This window comes from Coptis chinensis, chromosome 2 (assembly GCF_015680905.1).
Source record: "Coptis chinensis isolate HL-2020 chromosome 2, ASM1568090v1, whole genome shotgun sequence".
Lineage (NCBI taxonomy): Eukaryota > Viridiplantae > Streptophyta > Magnoliopsida > Ranunculales > Ranunculaceae > Coptis > Coptis chinensis.
The window spans coordinates 111,840,726-111,856,700 of NC_141457.1; the positions used below are offsets into that span (position 1 = coordinate 111,840,726).

The 15,975-nt window shown below is 37.0% G+C and overlaps 1 protein-coding gene across 1 annotated transcript; it reads left to right on the forward strand.

Moving 5' to 3' along the window:
* Positions 1-4,805: 4,805 nt before the first annotated feature.
* LOC147520694 (glutamyl-tRNA (Gln) amidotransferase subunit A (DUF620)) lies at positions 4,806-7,811 on the forward strand. The gene is made up of 3 exons (XM_086592207.1): positions 4,806-5,585; positions 6,044-6,391; positions 6,492-7,811. The coding sequence occupies exons 1-3, from the start codon at positions 5,094-5,096 to the stop codon at positions 7,110-7,112; spliced, it is 1,461 nt and encodes a 486-aa protein (XP_086448333.1). The 5' UTR covers positions 4,806-5,093; the 3' UTR covers positions 7,113-7,811.
* Positions 7,812-15,975: the final 8,164 nt, after the last annotated feature.

The window sequence follows — 15,975 nt, forward strand, 5'->3', positions numbered from 1 at the left end:
AAGAAAAAAAAGAAAAAATATCCCTCTCTTTTAAAGAACACGCCCCTAGTTACCGTAGAATTCATACGTAATTTTTTATTTTTCCGATTTTGCTCTCACCAAACACTATTATTACAACTCATGCCACAGCCCATGCCATCTGAAATTTCAACAATTTCATCGGAAATTCCGGACAAATTTTCACACTATTATTACAACCCATGCCATCCGAACTTTCAACAATTTCATCAAAAATTTCGAACAAATTTTTCAAAAATTATTATTATTATTATTTTTTTATCCCAACAAATTTAACATATATAATCTAAATTAGTAGGTTAGTGGTATAGTTAGCAATTCGTAATACGATAAAAATTCGATACGGAAAATATTCGAATAAAATTCGAGTTTCGATAAGAATTCGTTTTTTCAATTCGGATTAAAAAAAACGTAAATGGCAAAAGTCCAGGTTCGTAAGTAATTTGAGTATAATACTAAATTAAAAATAAAAAAATACGATAAAATTTGACAACATACTCAGCAAATTTATAGTAACAATACGAATAATTCGCAAATAATTCACGAATAATTCGCGAATTAATGATTTTTTGCCGAATTAATGAATTATTCAGTATCATTGAAAAATACGACATTTTTAAACGTTTTTCGAATTAAATGAATAATTCACCGAATTGTTAACTATGATTAGTGAGACTTTTTTACATCTAGAATAATAAATTGGGTCAAAAATTTAAATTTTTAATAATCAATTCAAATTTGAATTTTATAATCAAAATTTTTTATGAACGCAATTGATTTCGATTTCGGATAGATAACATAAAATAAGTGTGAAAAACAACGTTCGAATCAAACATGCCGGAATAGATTTTACGCTTTTATACTCATCGAGCGTGCCAATAATACTAGTTTACATACAGAGCAGTTCTTCGGTCCGCAGACTGTATGGTGCGCAAGCCTCATACGACCATAGATTCAGTACTTCTGCCGTCCTATACACCCCACCCCCTGGTATGAGTGGCTGTGATTTCACAGCGCACCATACGCCTTGCGCACATAAGATTTAGCCTTACATTAAAGGATGATGATTCACATTAAAGGATGATGATTGTAGATAGCTTTAAGGCTTTAATGAGGCGTTGATCTTTCTCTCGCCCAGCAATCAGGTGTACACGTGTAGTGCGTGACTCGTGAAGCAAGTCAGTTAATGGAGAATTGTCCACACGAATTAATGCGGCGTCAAAATAAATGAGGTAAACGAGGGACCATCAGCGGTCCCATACGCCTCGTCTGATGGGCAAGCGATGTAACGCGTTTTCACACCAATTTGTATCTTCAATTTGGATTCTTTTTCTGCCGTATAACACATTAACACCCAAATCAACCCAGACTATACGGTCTTACCTCATTGAGACACTCATCTTGATCTAGATAAGTGTAGTTAATGCGTTAATGTGCACCTACGGCACAACACTCTCTTTGTCTATTAGGTGATTAAAGTGAGGCGTAATAAAAACTAAATATAACAAATAACAAATAAAAAATAAACTAAATATTAAATATGATATAAATTATCATTGTTTGGCTGTGACAATTATTAAAATTAATTTTATAGTGTGATTGTAAACCTGAAACCATTTAGCAATACCCATAAAATCTACGAGTTATTTCCATACCATTGTAATAATTTAAAAGAAAAATCTAAAACAATAAGTAAATAGCAAAATAAAACTCCTATCTCTCAATACAATCTAGTTCAATTTCAATAAATTAAAAATAGTGAACCAATCGAATTGAACAAAAAGAGTTTTTTCACGAAATAGATAGAACGCATTATTCAAATTTTGGAATCTCGTAAAACTTTATTTAATTTCTTATACCATACAATAATTGGATCGAGTATAAACGTATCAGGTATAGCAAAAATCGTAACAAAAAATGAAAAAACTGTAAATATTGATAAGGCCTGAACAAAAAAACACAAAAGATACACGCCCTATGTTAGCTCCCATGCTTTGATCAAAGTGAGACACTAAAGTGCGCCTCTCCGTACCTCTTTGTGCATTGACTACACTGATCTAGACTATGGAACACGTCTCATCTTTCCTTCCATGTCAATTAACCGAACTCATCTTATGAATCTTCATTATCTAACAAAACAAATTACTAAATTTTCTTTATTTGTAGTTTTATTTGTAAAGAGACTGTGGTCCGCCCTAAATATTAACAAAAAAATATACAATTGTGCCGGTATTAGTCCTCCACTACAGTCTTTAAAAATTAGTGGTAGGAGTAATTAAGTTTCCAAGAGACCACTAGTACTAGGGATCAGAGAACAGTCGTGGGATACAATGAAAATAGAATTTTACTACCCTTATTCGAATCGGACATGTCCTCCTTCCCTTCTTCCATAAACCCTTGTTAGTTGATACCTCCATCTTTGGCGTCCCCAATGCCACATTTGTAAACCATCCGCAACACAGCTAAGCGCTTGATAACAATGGGATATTTGGGATAGAAATGCAGCACAAGATTTAGACATCTATTTAGCCTAAAAATGGTGTGAATTAAGTTCAACATGTAATTTCCTTTTATGGGCAATTGATTATCTAAGATATTTTATTAATTTTTATTTCAAGAACTTGTAAAGTGAACAATTTCTAATTGTAAGCTTTTTTGTCTTGTTGGTTGCTGTCGTATGCACATTTCTACCCAGCTACTTAAATACGACTTCCTACTCCAACTCCAAAGTTTGATAGCATTGTTTTGCAAGCGAATATAAGCATGCATGAACATCGACATAGTCAGTTGTGGTCATTTAAGATATGGTCTGTTACTTTCATTTATGTACGGAATTGTTTTGTATAATTAGATTCTTAATTCTCTGTGGGACTGTGGGTACGGTCAAAATATCAATGGCCGAAAATAAAAGCAGCAGTTCTATTTTCGTGTTTTTATTTTATCGACTATATATTCAAGTTTTAGAAGGAGATTAGGTATCATATCAGAAAATCAAGTTTCTGGGTGTCCAGCCCACTCCTAACTCTTCTAATGCCACTCTGCATGAGTTTCCTGCAAATGTATTCTGATAGCCTCCTAAATAGTTTCTAGATCAGAACTAGTAAACCATTTTCTTTTATGAAATTTTTTGTACATCGTTTTCCTTTTTAGTCATACAGTCCAAACTGGTAGAATAAGGAGACCAAGGAAGCAAAACTAGTTTATAGGAAAGCTTATATAGTCAATTTATGGAGTTAATAATCTAAAGTGATGGTTAGTTGGTTACTATGAGTCCATGACCAATCTTGGTTACAGACTTACTGGTGATCACAGTTGAGCGTGATGCACACATGTTTATTTTGACCTCAGTTAGTCAATTTACTAACCAATTAAACGTACTTCTTTAATCATTAATTAAAAGAATATCAACCTCCCAAATTGCACCAGCTGCTAATCCATCAAATTGGAAGTGGTCCACTATCTGTCCAAACTTGCATGTGCGTAGTTCGCGGTGCACCATCACGTAGGCTAACTATATTTACGGTCCTACCCTATCTCCCTTTGATTATGACCTTAGATTTCCTTTTTAAAAGAACATTTATTTATTAAATCCACAAACAATAAACAAAACAAAATAATTAAAGCTGACGTTATGAAACACCGTTAGTTATTACTACTTTCCTTAACGGCGCAGAATTTTTGCTGTCGATTTCCAGGATTCCTTCCCACTGGCTTATTATCTTTTGTCCAGTTTCTGTTTCTCTTTATAATATCAAGAAGACTCTACCAAGAAAAGAAGCAAATATTTCTTATTTAAGATAAATTAGTACAGCTAAAAACCACTTGGTTGTAGAGTTGTACATGTACAGCAACAAGAAAGGAGTGTCTTATGGAACTCAATTTTCCCAAATTGGTCACACATACATTTAAGTCAGGTACCTTGATTGCCGATAAACCTAAAAATTAGATCATTGGGTAATCCTACGATCATAGGCACCAATATATGTTATCAAACAAGCAAAACAAATCATAGTGACTAATCTAGTTAAAAAAACTTGTCTTTCATTTTCTTAGCTCAAGGACAAAAAATGCCTAAATTATGTACAAAACCTGAATTTATTGTTGCTGATATATATGTTCGGTATATTTTGTAGAGATGCTGATGAGTGCATCGACTACCAATTTCACATAAGGGTAATTAAGAAATTAGTTAGAGTATTCTCAATGCAGATGAATATGGTGGGAATGTGACAATACTCACCTCTTTATGGTTCAAAATATTTGCCCAATGCAAATGTAAATACGGTAGTGACTATTTTTCCAAGTCAAAACAAGAATGAAACCTTCAATCGAAATAGTGGATTCCGTCTATAACTCTATATTACAAAACTCATCAGACGGAATCCAACATCCCGTCTCACTATATCCACCTATTGGAAGAAGGTGAAAATAGACTGTTTCGCGTCTGTTGATATTAGACTCACCATACAAGATGTTTCATTTCGTCTCTTTGTAAAATATCAGACGGGATGTTACATTTCGTTTCGATCAAAAAGCCTCCAGACATAATCTAACATCCCGTCTGAGATTATTTGTCATATTTATATTGGGCAGACTCACCTTACTTTTCATCAAAACGGTAGACAATAGTAAAAATACTATTTACGTGGAAGTGAATAATAGTGGCTTGAATTAAAAATGCTATTAGGGCAGAAAATATTAGGTAGGAGAGTAGCATATATGCAACTCTGATAAGGGAACAAAAAAGATTGGTGGGCTTTATACTAGAATTTCTCTTTTACACCTTTTATTATCCGAATCCGAAAAAGAAGGTCACACCATTCTCCCTTCAAACCTAACTCACACTCTCTCTCTTCTTCTTCTGTTCATAAGTTGCTTTTTTCAGTGTGACTCAGTAGTAGTACTAGTTCCTCTCTCTGTCTCTCTCTACAAAACCACTCTTCTCAGCAAAACAACACCGAGTTTTTCTGCTTCATTTTCTATGGTTTCCCAAAACACCCCATTTATGAAGAAGTCACCACTTTGTTGTTAAAGGGTCAGTTTTGGTAAAAAAAAGGAGAGTTTATTTAATAGAAATGGAGAGAAAACAAGGCTTCTTCTCAAATTTAAAAGAAGATGTAATAAGAGCAATATCACCAGCAAGAACAAGAGCAAAAAGCCCATCAACAAGCCATCGTAGTGCATCACCAATGTCTAGTTTATTAAGAAGGAGTAGAAAACAACATTATAATAATAACCATTACGTGGCACAACCAGAACCGTTGATAGCAAGATCTGGTAGTTTAAGACCAGTTGTAGGTGAAACACTGACACCATTAATGGAAGGACCGGAAAATGGAGATGGGTGTGGTGGTTCTGAAAATGGGGAGTCGAAAAGAGGGGAGAGTTGGGGTCATTGGATGAAAGGACAACTATCAAGGGCACCTTCGGTTTCGAATCATGGTGGGGGTGGGTATAAACGTTCGGATCTAAGGTTGTTACTTGGTGTTATGGGTGCTCCACTTGCTCCTGTTCATGTTTGCTCTATTGATCCTCTTCCTCATCTCAGTATCAAAGATACTCCCATTGTGAGCTCTCCCTTTTTTTTTTGTTTTATTCTACTTTTCATTACTTATTTCTCACTTTTTTTTGTTTTACAAGTTATTTGCAATAAAAATATCATGTCTTTTTGGACATAAATGGAAATATGTACAAGAGAAGTTGGTTTTTTGGGTTGGAGTTATTTAGTTACTGTTTTGATCTTTGGGACTGAATTACCCTTTTGTTTTGATGAGATGTTAGTTGAAAGGTTTCAAGTGTTTTTTGGTTTGAGATGGGGTTTGTGGTAATTAGGATGAAAAGCATAAAAATTCTTTTGCTTGTAGATTATGGAAATGGGACTGTCTACTTGTGGGTTAATTAACTGAGAATAAGAAAAACATAGTGTCACAATTTGATTCTGTTTTGAGACTGTTGGAGTAGTTCATAGTTTTTGATTCTTCTGGAAATTTGGGTAGAAATTTGATTAAATGGTATGCTGTTACAGGAGACATCTTCTGCTCAGTATATATTGCAGCAGTACACAGCTGCATCTGGTGGACAAAAGCTCCAGGGATCCATACGAAATGCGTACGCGATGGGGAAAGTGAAGATGTTAGCTTCTGAGTTTGAAACTGCCACAAAGGTAATGAGGAATCGGAATTCCTCTAGAGCTGCTGAATCCGGTGGGTTTGTTCTCTGGCAGATGGCACCGGACATGTGGTATGTTGAACTTGCTGTTGGAGGAAGCAAGGTTCATGCTGGTTGCAATGGCAAACTCGTTTGGCGCCACACTCCCTGGCTTGGTGCACATGCTGCTAAAGGGCCTGTGAGACCTTTGCGTCGTGCGCTTCAGGTGAAATTGCGTATGCCTTTTCATTTCTCACAGTTCCAACTAGTTTGATTTGGTCTTTGCCATCTGATTGTTTTCAGATGTGTCATCTGTTATTTTCCAGGGTCTTGATCCCAGAACTACTGCCAGCATGTTTGCTGATGCAAGGTGCATTGGGGAAAAGAAGGTGAATGGAGAAGATTGCTTCATCCTCAAGCTCTGTGCCGATCCGCAGACCCTGAAAGCCAGGAGTGAAGGACCAGCTGAGATCATAAGGCATGTATTATTTGGTTACTTCAGCCAGAGGACTGGTCTTCTCATTCACATGGAAGATTCCCACTTGACTCGCATTCAGTCTAATGGAGGCGATGCTGTCTACTGGGAGACTACCATCAATTCCTTCCTTGATGATTATAGGCCTGTTGAAGGGATCATGATTGCTCATTCAGGACGTTCTGTAGTGACCCTTTTCAGGTTTGGGGAGATGGCTATGAGCCACACCAAGACAAGGATGGAAGAGGCTTGGACAATAGAGGAGGTAGCATTCAATGTCCCTGGTCTATCAGTCGACTGTTTCATCCCTCCTGCAGACATTAGATGTGGTTCCATCAGTGAAACATGCGAGCTCCCTCATGCAGAAAGGGGAAAGACCATGGCAGCAGCAACACATAGAGCCAAAGTGGCCGCATTGGAGAAGTCTCATAACAATAACCTTGACAATGTTATGTGGAAAGTGGAAGTTTAGAATTGCGTAGGTCTGGAACACGGAAATTGTTCATATTGGTATCGAAGGTTTAATTCACTGACACTGTAGAAGTTGCTGAAATAGGAGCTAAGCTGATTGAAGACTTTTGAGTTGGCATGTTTTGTCATCTGTAAATAGAGCATAATCTTTCACAGGCTCTCAGGTGTCTGGCTGAATCATTATACTCTCAATGCAGAAGCCGGCACAGACTTTTTCCGGCATGTTGAAGCAGATGGAGGTTCTTTTTTTTAGTTTACCTTCCATGCACGAAGGGTTGTAGCAACTAGCAACACTTTAGGTCTCTCAGGGAGAGAGACCACTAACTGTTCAGTTATTTTACTAATCCTTTTATCTTTAGGCATCCAGGGGACAGTGGTAACGATAACTCAGCCGCTGTTCCTCCTGGCTTTACACTCTTAATTGTTTTTCAGTTTTTTTTTTGTTTTCAATCGGTGTTGATGTTTTAGCGTCAGTGTGGTTGTTTGGTTGTTGTATTGATTGGGTGTGGTGTAGAAATGGACTCTCTCAATCTAAGGAGGAGGTAAAATCCCAATTTTTGACTACCTACTGAACCAAAATGTGAGTGTTTGATTCGTGTTTCTGGTAAGGATTTTACCACTACTGCTTCTGGGAAATGATGTAAACAGGACTCTTTCATCAGATATTGAATGCTTATAAACTTATAGCTAATTTTTACTACATTTTCTTCTGATTGTACAGAAATTGTATAGTTTTGTTGGTGAAAAATGCTTCAGTACACTTTTTTTTGGTGCACAAGTCGCCAGCATTTATGTTGGCTATTGAAAAGCTAAATGTAGTGATAGTTATGGGCCCACATTCACTCAGGTGGGAGGGTGAGATGTGCTTGTTGGTGGGGCCTTTTCTTTTGAGTGCCCCTTTACCTTTTCTGACCATGTTTGTTGACTGAACTCCCACCAGGAGGTGGTGGGGGTGAAGGGTGGAAGTTTGGAACTTTGGATATGCATCGTTTGAGGCAAAGCTTGTATGAGAAATATCATTACAGAGGGGGGCACGGGGTTAAAGCCAACCCATGTGGTTTCCCTTTCTTCTTCTGTTCCCCACTGAATCTGAATATATTAAGAGCTTTTGCCAGATATTGTCTTTCCTTCGCTGTAGCCAAGTTGTGTGTTAGTCAAATTTAATTATTATGCCAGAAGGGGACGTTTCCCTTGTAATGATGATGCCTTTTTTATGCTCAAATTCTCCATCGAATGAATATAAATATTGCTAATTTAGGTCATATGCCGTTGCATTGCATGGATCATCTGAACTCTGAAGTAGATGTGACCAATTAAGTAAGCTAGACGACGTAGCCAGTTTATGTAATCAAAATCCAACGGAGATACTTAAGTTTAACCTTCACACTTTCCTTCCTTTTCAATCAGAAGCCAACCAACTGTGGTCCTAAGCTCTCACCTTCACACTTCCTTTTCCAGAATTTGTCATTCACTTTTGATGCCCGAGTAATTTGTTATTATTATTATTATTTTTAGTAGTCATTTTTTGTTTTTTTATTTATATCAACACGAGTTTACATCTTGTATCTAACATTTTAGGCAGAAGGTAGGGGGACCTATTTAAAGTTTCCCTTGAATACATTAGGCCCATGGAAATAATTTGCATCTATCTTTCTGTTATCTATTTAGTCTTTGCTACAACTTCAAAGGAACTTTAATAGATCGTGGTTACCTAATAATACGTGAGTTTCCTTTGAGACGGCGGCGTAGACCGAAATAGCAATATGAAAAGCATTGAGAGGAGAAATGTTGGTCTGACCTTTTTGCACTCATTGTTTTTTTTTTCCCTTCAATACCAATATCAAAATCGTCCCCAAATTGGAAGAGGTAGAATGTAGATTGTAGACTGAGTATTAAACAAGTTAGCAACAATCTTAGATTCTTCCTCCAAGAATGACGGTCGTTGTTTCTAGTTACTTTTTGCGTTCAACTTCCATAACCTAACTCTCCCCTCTAGAACTAGTGAACATATATAATTTAGTGTTGCTGATTGGATGGATAACACATTAGATATGTGTTATTTAAGAGTTCGCATTGACTTTGCGTACTCTATTTTTTTTTGGATAATAGACTGCGCACTCATTATATTGTCTAATAATTTTAGCAAAGTCAACTAAAATGAAGAGCCAAAGAGGTTTTCAATTGTTGTTTCACGTGTTAGCATCTCAAAAATCATTTATAGTCGGGCGGATCCAGGGGCGGGCTGCCGGCTGCAGCACACCAAACATACTAATTATAATAATGTATAGCTCACCCCAAAAAATATATTTGTAGTGTATGTTAGTCACTTAGTTGTAGCTGCCCCTTGAGTGGCAATCTTGGATCCGCCCCTATTTATAGTGATTAGAGGGAGCGACAGTGAAAATAATTTATATCTTTGTAACTGTGTCAATAACGCTATTCTGGGAGAGGCTGAAAGAAGGGAAGAAGAGACCAGCAAAGAATACTCTTATACGCAGTCCTATATAACATTTTTATCGTGGATAAACTTTTCCTACCAAAAACCAAGAGTGGTCCGAGAGAACTAACTTTAAACTAGTTGACTGCTGTCTGAAACATTAAGTTACTCTCTTAGTTCTTTTATGCTACGAGTAAGAGGAAATATTTTACAAGAAAGAAAGATTATACAAAGACGTACTGAAGGCAGAATATGATACATGAATTACATGCTACTACTAAATCAACAAGTAGATACTAATTTTCTGCCCCCTACATAAACTTATAATTCTTTGATTTTGGGGATATGAGGTTTCCATTCCAGTTGCAAAAAAGGATAATTCTTACTTTTCATAAATATATTTTGAATTCCACCCTAAAATCCTGGTTGCAAAATGCACCCCTCTCTAAAGCACAGACGCACCAACCCATGGGTTGTGTCCGCGTCGGACGTAGACACAAACGCGGACGCAGCATGGACGTGGTCAACACGCGGTCAACTAAACTGGACGCGGGTCAAGACGCAGTTCGGACGTAGGTCAACATGGTTAGGACGCGTATTTTGACCCCAAAAAAAAATCAAAAAAATATTAAAAAAATCAAATTTTTTTCATTTTTTGTTTTATTAAAACTTATGACATGTTTTTAAAGTTTGATTAGGAAATATTAAACTTAATTTTGTGGCTATTTATCTTTAATAGTTTTGAATTTATGAATGTTGATACATTTAATTTAGTTTTTAATGTTCAATTTATATAAAATAAAATTATAAATATTAATTAATTTCTGTGTCCTTTGCTGCGTCCGCGTCCTACATTTTTGAGATATAACAGAGTCGTCGCGTCTGTGTCCATGTCCGCGTCCATGCAACATAGGCACCCCTCAATGAATTGGGAACTCTAAGGGTTTTTGAAGCAATTTAGGATTCACTCCTTTCTTTTGCATAATTTATGTCATATATATTCCTATTGGTTGATTCTTATTGGATACTTTTTCCTATTTTTTTCAATGCCATGAAACATGTCAAATAGAGCTTTAAATGTCGCTGATTTGATTGTGTTTATGTCGGTTGTGTTTGTAGCAAGGACCAAAATATCGTTGATATATATGATATATCACCGATATATATCATTTTTTTGGTACACCGACATCAATATTTCCGACATATATCCACCGAATATTGAACCCTTTTTTTCCCGATATATATTGGAATTTCCGATATAAAATTGTATATCGCCAATATAATTGATATATACGATATATATTGTTTGACTTTTTGACTATTTTTTAATATAAATCTGATATTTCCAATATATTTCCGATATTTTAAATAGTTTGGACTGGTCACAAAAAAATTAGATATATCCGATATATATCAATTTTTGGGTACACTGATGTATTCACCGATATCGATATTTTGGTCTTTGATTTGTAGAAGCAAACATGTTTTCGTGGCCGTTAGAGAGTTGAAGATCCAAACAATCTTTGCCACATCAACTATATGTCTCTATATCCAAGTCAAAATCCATTTAAATTATACTCGATATTTTTGGCCCAAAAGAGGTCCTCAACCACGCCAAGTCCCATTAACTCTTTACTCTCTGCCACATGTAATAAGTCAGCCAAGTAATAACCAATTTAACAAACCATTTAGGGTTGGTTTAGGAATTTTAAGTGAAAACAAATAGTATAAAGCTCGTACAAGAGCAGTTGTTCGACCACAAAAAACAAGAGCAGTTGTTCGACCACAAAAAACAAGAGCAGTTGTAACGGTTCGAATTCTTTGGCGTTCAATAGTTCTTCTCTTCCGAACCATTTATAACTGAACAACACAAGTACCAACCGAAAGATGTGGTGATTGTTGGAAAATTAAACCAAATTTCTAGAAATCAAAGAGTCATAGTGAAAGTTTAATTGTGTCTAGGATAATGAAAAGTCTAATTAAAATGTGTGATATAGTTAATGAGGTTTCTAGTATCTATAGTTTTCTTTAAAGACTATATATAAGCCATTTATGTATCTGTTTTTGGATTAAGAAGAAAACTAAGAAACAAAGAACTGAGTTTCATGACAATGTTGCAAAGTCAATTTGATAACCAGAGCGTTAGTGTGGGAGTGGAAAGATTAATTGGTTTACCACTACCTTTAATCTATCCTATTGTATCGTTCCTTCCAGTTGAAGAAATGGTTCAAACATGTGTTCCCTCCTTTCATTTCGATCACGACTTATATCTATCCAATAAAATACGCGATTTCTTTAAATTTGTCGAGTCAGTACTATTTCGACGAGATGGCTTGGATATACAAAAATTTTCTCTTTCCCTACGATACAATTCCTGGTCTGCTGATTCGCATAGGGTGAATTCGTGGATCATTTATGCGTTAAGACATAATGTTCAAGTTCTTCATATAAGTAATGATAACACATCTATTGCTTGGACTCCTCAGATATTCACTTGTGAATCCTTGAGAGAATTCAAACTGCGTAACGAATACCTAAAACTTCCAACTTTGATTTCTTTACCTGTTCTCACAACTCTACATCTTAGCTCAGTTGAGATTTTGAATGGTCATCTACACGTGGCCTTTTTTTCAGCTTGCCCTTGCTTGGAGACATTAATTCTAGAAGAATGTGAGTTTGTTAACTGTTATACCTTAACCATATCTGCTTCTCAACTTAAGAATTTGAGAATAAGTGACGTAGTTCTTGCTTCAATTGTGATTTCTACCCCAAAGCTTGTATCCATCGAAATGATCAGAATTGGGAATCCATCCATTAGGTTCACTTGTGAGCTAAAATTTATTTCTGATGCGAACTTTGACACTGTGAGGAATGCACAATCTCTGACACTGTCTTTGTTACTTCAGGTAAATACTTGTACAACTTTTCTTGTTTTCATTCGACGAGTTGAAAATCTATTGTATTATGTATCGTTTAGTCTTACTGTATTTTGTTTCAATCGTGTCTTAGCCAATCTATGTGGAACTGGAAAATGATCCATCTTTACTCAGTCGCATCCAGACTTCATTTTCTAACCTTACGCGGCTGAAGATTGGAACTCTGTTCAGTGACAATGATATTATGTTGATCAAAAATTTACTCAGGCATTCTCCTCAAATTGAATATGTTATCTTTTTTTGAAGGATAGCTATGGGGTTAGGCGGACCCCTACCTGCATTCCTTAATCAAAATTTTACATAGATTGTTCCTCTTGCATCCTCCTCAATGATTTTAGTCAATTGTTCATCTAGAGGGGGTATAAAATACAAAAGAGTCTCGAGAGAGTCTTTTACACACTTAGCTAATAAATCTGCAGACCTTGTTGGTCTCCCTATAGCAATGGTTGACACTACTATAATCGAAGTTTCTTCCTTTTGCTCTCGATAGATAGTACAATATTCGACAATACCATGGTGATGTAGTCAAGCCATTAACTATTCTCACAGCAATCATAGAGTCGAGTACACTGTACTTTGGTAATTCCATGTTTGAGACACCCTCTAGCCCCGCATCAATAGCCATTAGCTCTGTTGAAGTATAGACCTCTTTGGGTTAGAGCCCATGTAGGCAAAATGCACTGTGCCATCTTCTTTTCTTGCAATACCACCGAATCCTTGGTGCGGAAGGAGTCAAAGACCCATCCGTGTTTAACTTAACATGGCTGGATCGGGGTTTACGCCATTGGCGATAAATAGGTTCCTTTGCATGGTAGTTTGCATCTATACCAAGGTTTTGAAGAAGGACTCTCACTGATGTGGAATCTGGTATATCCTTTACATCCCTTTGTTGTATAGCTTCATATCTTCTAGTATTCTCACCATGACCAGCTGAGGGGGACGATACTTTTTCTGAAAGATTCTAGTGTTCCTCTCAGCCCAAATAGCACTTACGGTAGCACAGATATATGCTCCTCTGATATCACCTTCCATAGAACTTTTTCTGCTAGTCTGCAAGATACTATGCCACTCATTGTTAGAGTCTGCTACTCTGAAACCCATACCAATCTTTGCTTTGACCCCACTCCACACTCTCTTTGTATAAGAACACTAAAAAAATAAGTGTTTGGAGTTTTCTCTTGCTGCTGTTCCACACAAACTACATTTTGAATGATTGATTATACCTTTGTTAACCAACCTGTCTTGAGTGGAGAGACTACCAGAGAATAGTTGCCAAGTGCAAAAGGAATGTTTAGGGATCACCAATTTTCCCCAAACAAGCTTGGACCATTTGACTTTGTTCTTAACCTTCTTTAGTGCTATATAAGCAGATCGAGCACTGAATTTTCCTGAATGAGTTAGAGACCAAACTACTTGATCCTTGTTCATGAGATCATATATATCCGTTCTTAGTATCTTGGTCTTCAAGTCACACTCTGGAAGAGAAAGAACTATGTCATTCCACCGGCATTTGAGATCAGTTCACTAACTTTGGCTTCCTCACCAAGTTGTAGCATTTGTCTAGCATTGTTATCCCATAGGAGGGTGTCTCGTACACCACAAGTGGAGTGCCGGATGAAAGTGTCATCTCCATTAGCAATGATGTTTCTTGTAAACTTCATAGCAGTCTTCCTATGCTCTAAGATGCCTCTCCATACCCATGAGCAGTCCTTAGGAGCTTCCATAGTCCAGAAATGTTTGTTTTTGATGCTATGAGTCCACACCCAGTTACTCCATAAAGAATTCTCTCTTGATGCAAGTTTGAACACTAGTCCACAATACGCAGCTATATTCCATGTGTGGAGATCAATCATGTTCAACCCCCCTTCATCCTTAGAGAATCGGAGTAGCTCATGACTAGCCTTGTGTAAACACTTAGTTAGAGATGGGCGGACTGGAGGAATGTTGCAAATTTTACTAACCTTGTCGAGCACAGGTTTTTAGGCGATACAAAAGTCCTAGACCAATAAGTGTGGAAGGAAGAAAGAACAGAGTGAATCAGCTGTAGTCTTCCGGCATGAGAGAGAACTCTATTCTTCCAATTGGAGATTCTACTTGTGATACTCTCAATGAGAGGTAAGCAGTCTTTTACTCCAAGTCTAGGCCTTAAAGAGAGGAAGGCCAAGATACTTCCACGGGGAGGATGTACCACAACAACACCAAGAACATCTGCAAGAGCTTGAGATTCCACTATGCTCATACCACCCGGTAAGTATAGTGGACTTGTTGAGACTAATACCAAGGCACAGCCCCGATTGAAAGTGACTAGGATAGTCTTAATAGCCCTTATAGAGTCAACATCCCTTTTGAGAAGATAAGAACATCATCGGCCAAAAGCTTAGATGTGTAATAGAGAGTTTCTTGCACTTCGAAAGTGGGGTTTAAGTCTTCTCTTGTACAAACCATGCTTGAGAAGGCCACCAAAGACTTCCATAATCAACACAAAGCGGTGGGGAGATAGTGGATCTCCTCGTCTCAAACCTCTCTTTCCTTCAAAATACCCATGAGGGCAACCATTAATAAGGATAGAGTAATGAGGGGAGGCAAAACACATGATGCACCAATCTATGAATTCTTTGGGGAAGTTAAACCTTTTCATCACCATAATCGGGACGGACCGGTGTGAGTCATAAGCTTTTTTATGTCGATTTTATGGCACACCTTGATGATAAATGAGTCCTTGCATAACTTCGAGTAGTTCATGAGCCATAAGAAGGTTGTCCCGGATGTCTCGCCGGTATAAATGCTGATTGGCAGTCTTCCACAAGTGTAGAGATATAAGGCTTCAACCTGTTCGTTAGGACTTTGGAAATGCATTTATAAATCACATTACAACAGGCTATAGGCCTAAACTCATCAACTTTTGTGGGGTTGACAACTTTTGGCACTAAACATAGAAAGGTAGAGTTGACACTCTTATGCACATGTGAGATATGAAAGACATATTTAACTGCTTTAATAAAATCTCTACTCACAGTGCTCCAATTATGCTTGAAAAAGTATGCATTGAAACCATCCGGCCCAGGAGCTTTGTTGTCTTCCATACTGAACAGGGCCTCCTTTACTTCAAGATTGAGATAGGTGCTATAAGTAAGGGCGGCAGGTAATGTGAAAAGAGTATTCTTCACAACAATATTGTTGAAAAAGTCCATGTCGGGCGTTGATGTGATAATCGACCCCAAGAATTTGAGTAGTACTTTTACAAAGGAGTGCAACATCGCTGTAGTAGACTTAATCCCTGAGTTATCCTCCACAGACCATATAGAGTTTCTCCCTTTCTTTTCTTGTATAGATTTATGAAAAAAGGCATTACATCTGTCACCATACCGCATATAGTCACAATGACTCCTTTGTTTGAGGTCCACCTCTTCCATCTTGACAAGAGAAGTATAGAGAAGTCTTGCTTGTTTTTCCCGATAATACAAGCTCACATCAAAGGGAGAGGTGCATTT

Excerpts from the sequence above, each read along its gene's own strand:
- LOC147520694 (XM_086592207.1), top strand. The coding sequence starts at position 5,094 with ATGGAGAGAAAACAAGGCTTCTTCTCAAATTTAAAAGAAGATGTAATA. Across the intron at positions 5,586-6,043 it reads GTATCAAAGATACTCCCATT|GAGACATCTTCTGCTCAGTA; the intron begins GTGAGCTCTCCC and ends ATGCTGTTACAG. Across the intron at positions 6,392-6,491 it reads CTTTGCGTCGTGCGCTTCAG|GGTCTTGATCCCAGAACTAC; the intron begins GTGAAATTGCGT and ends GTTATTTTCCAG.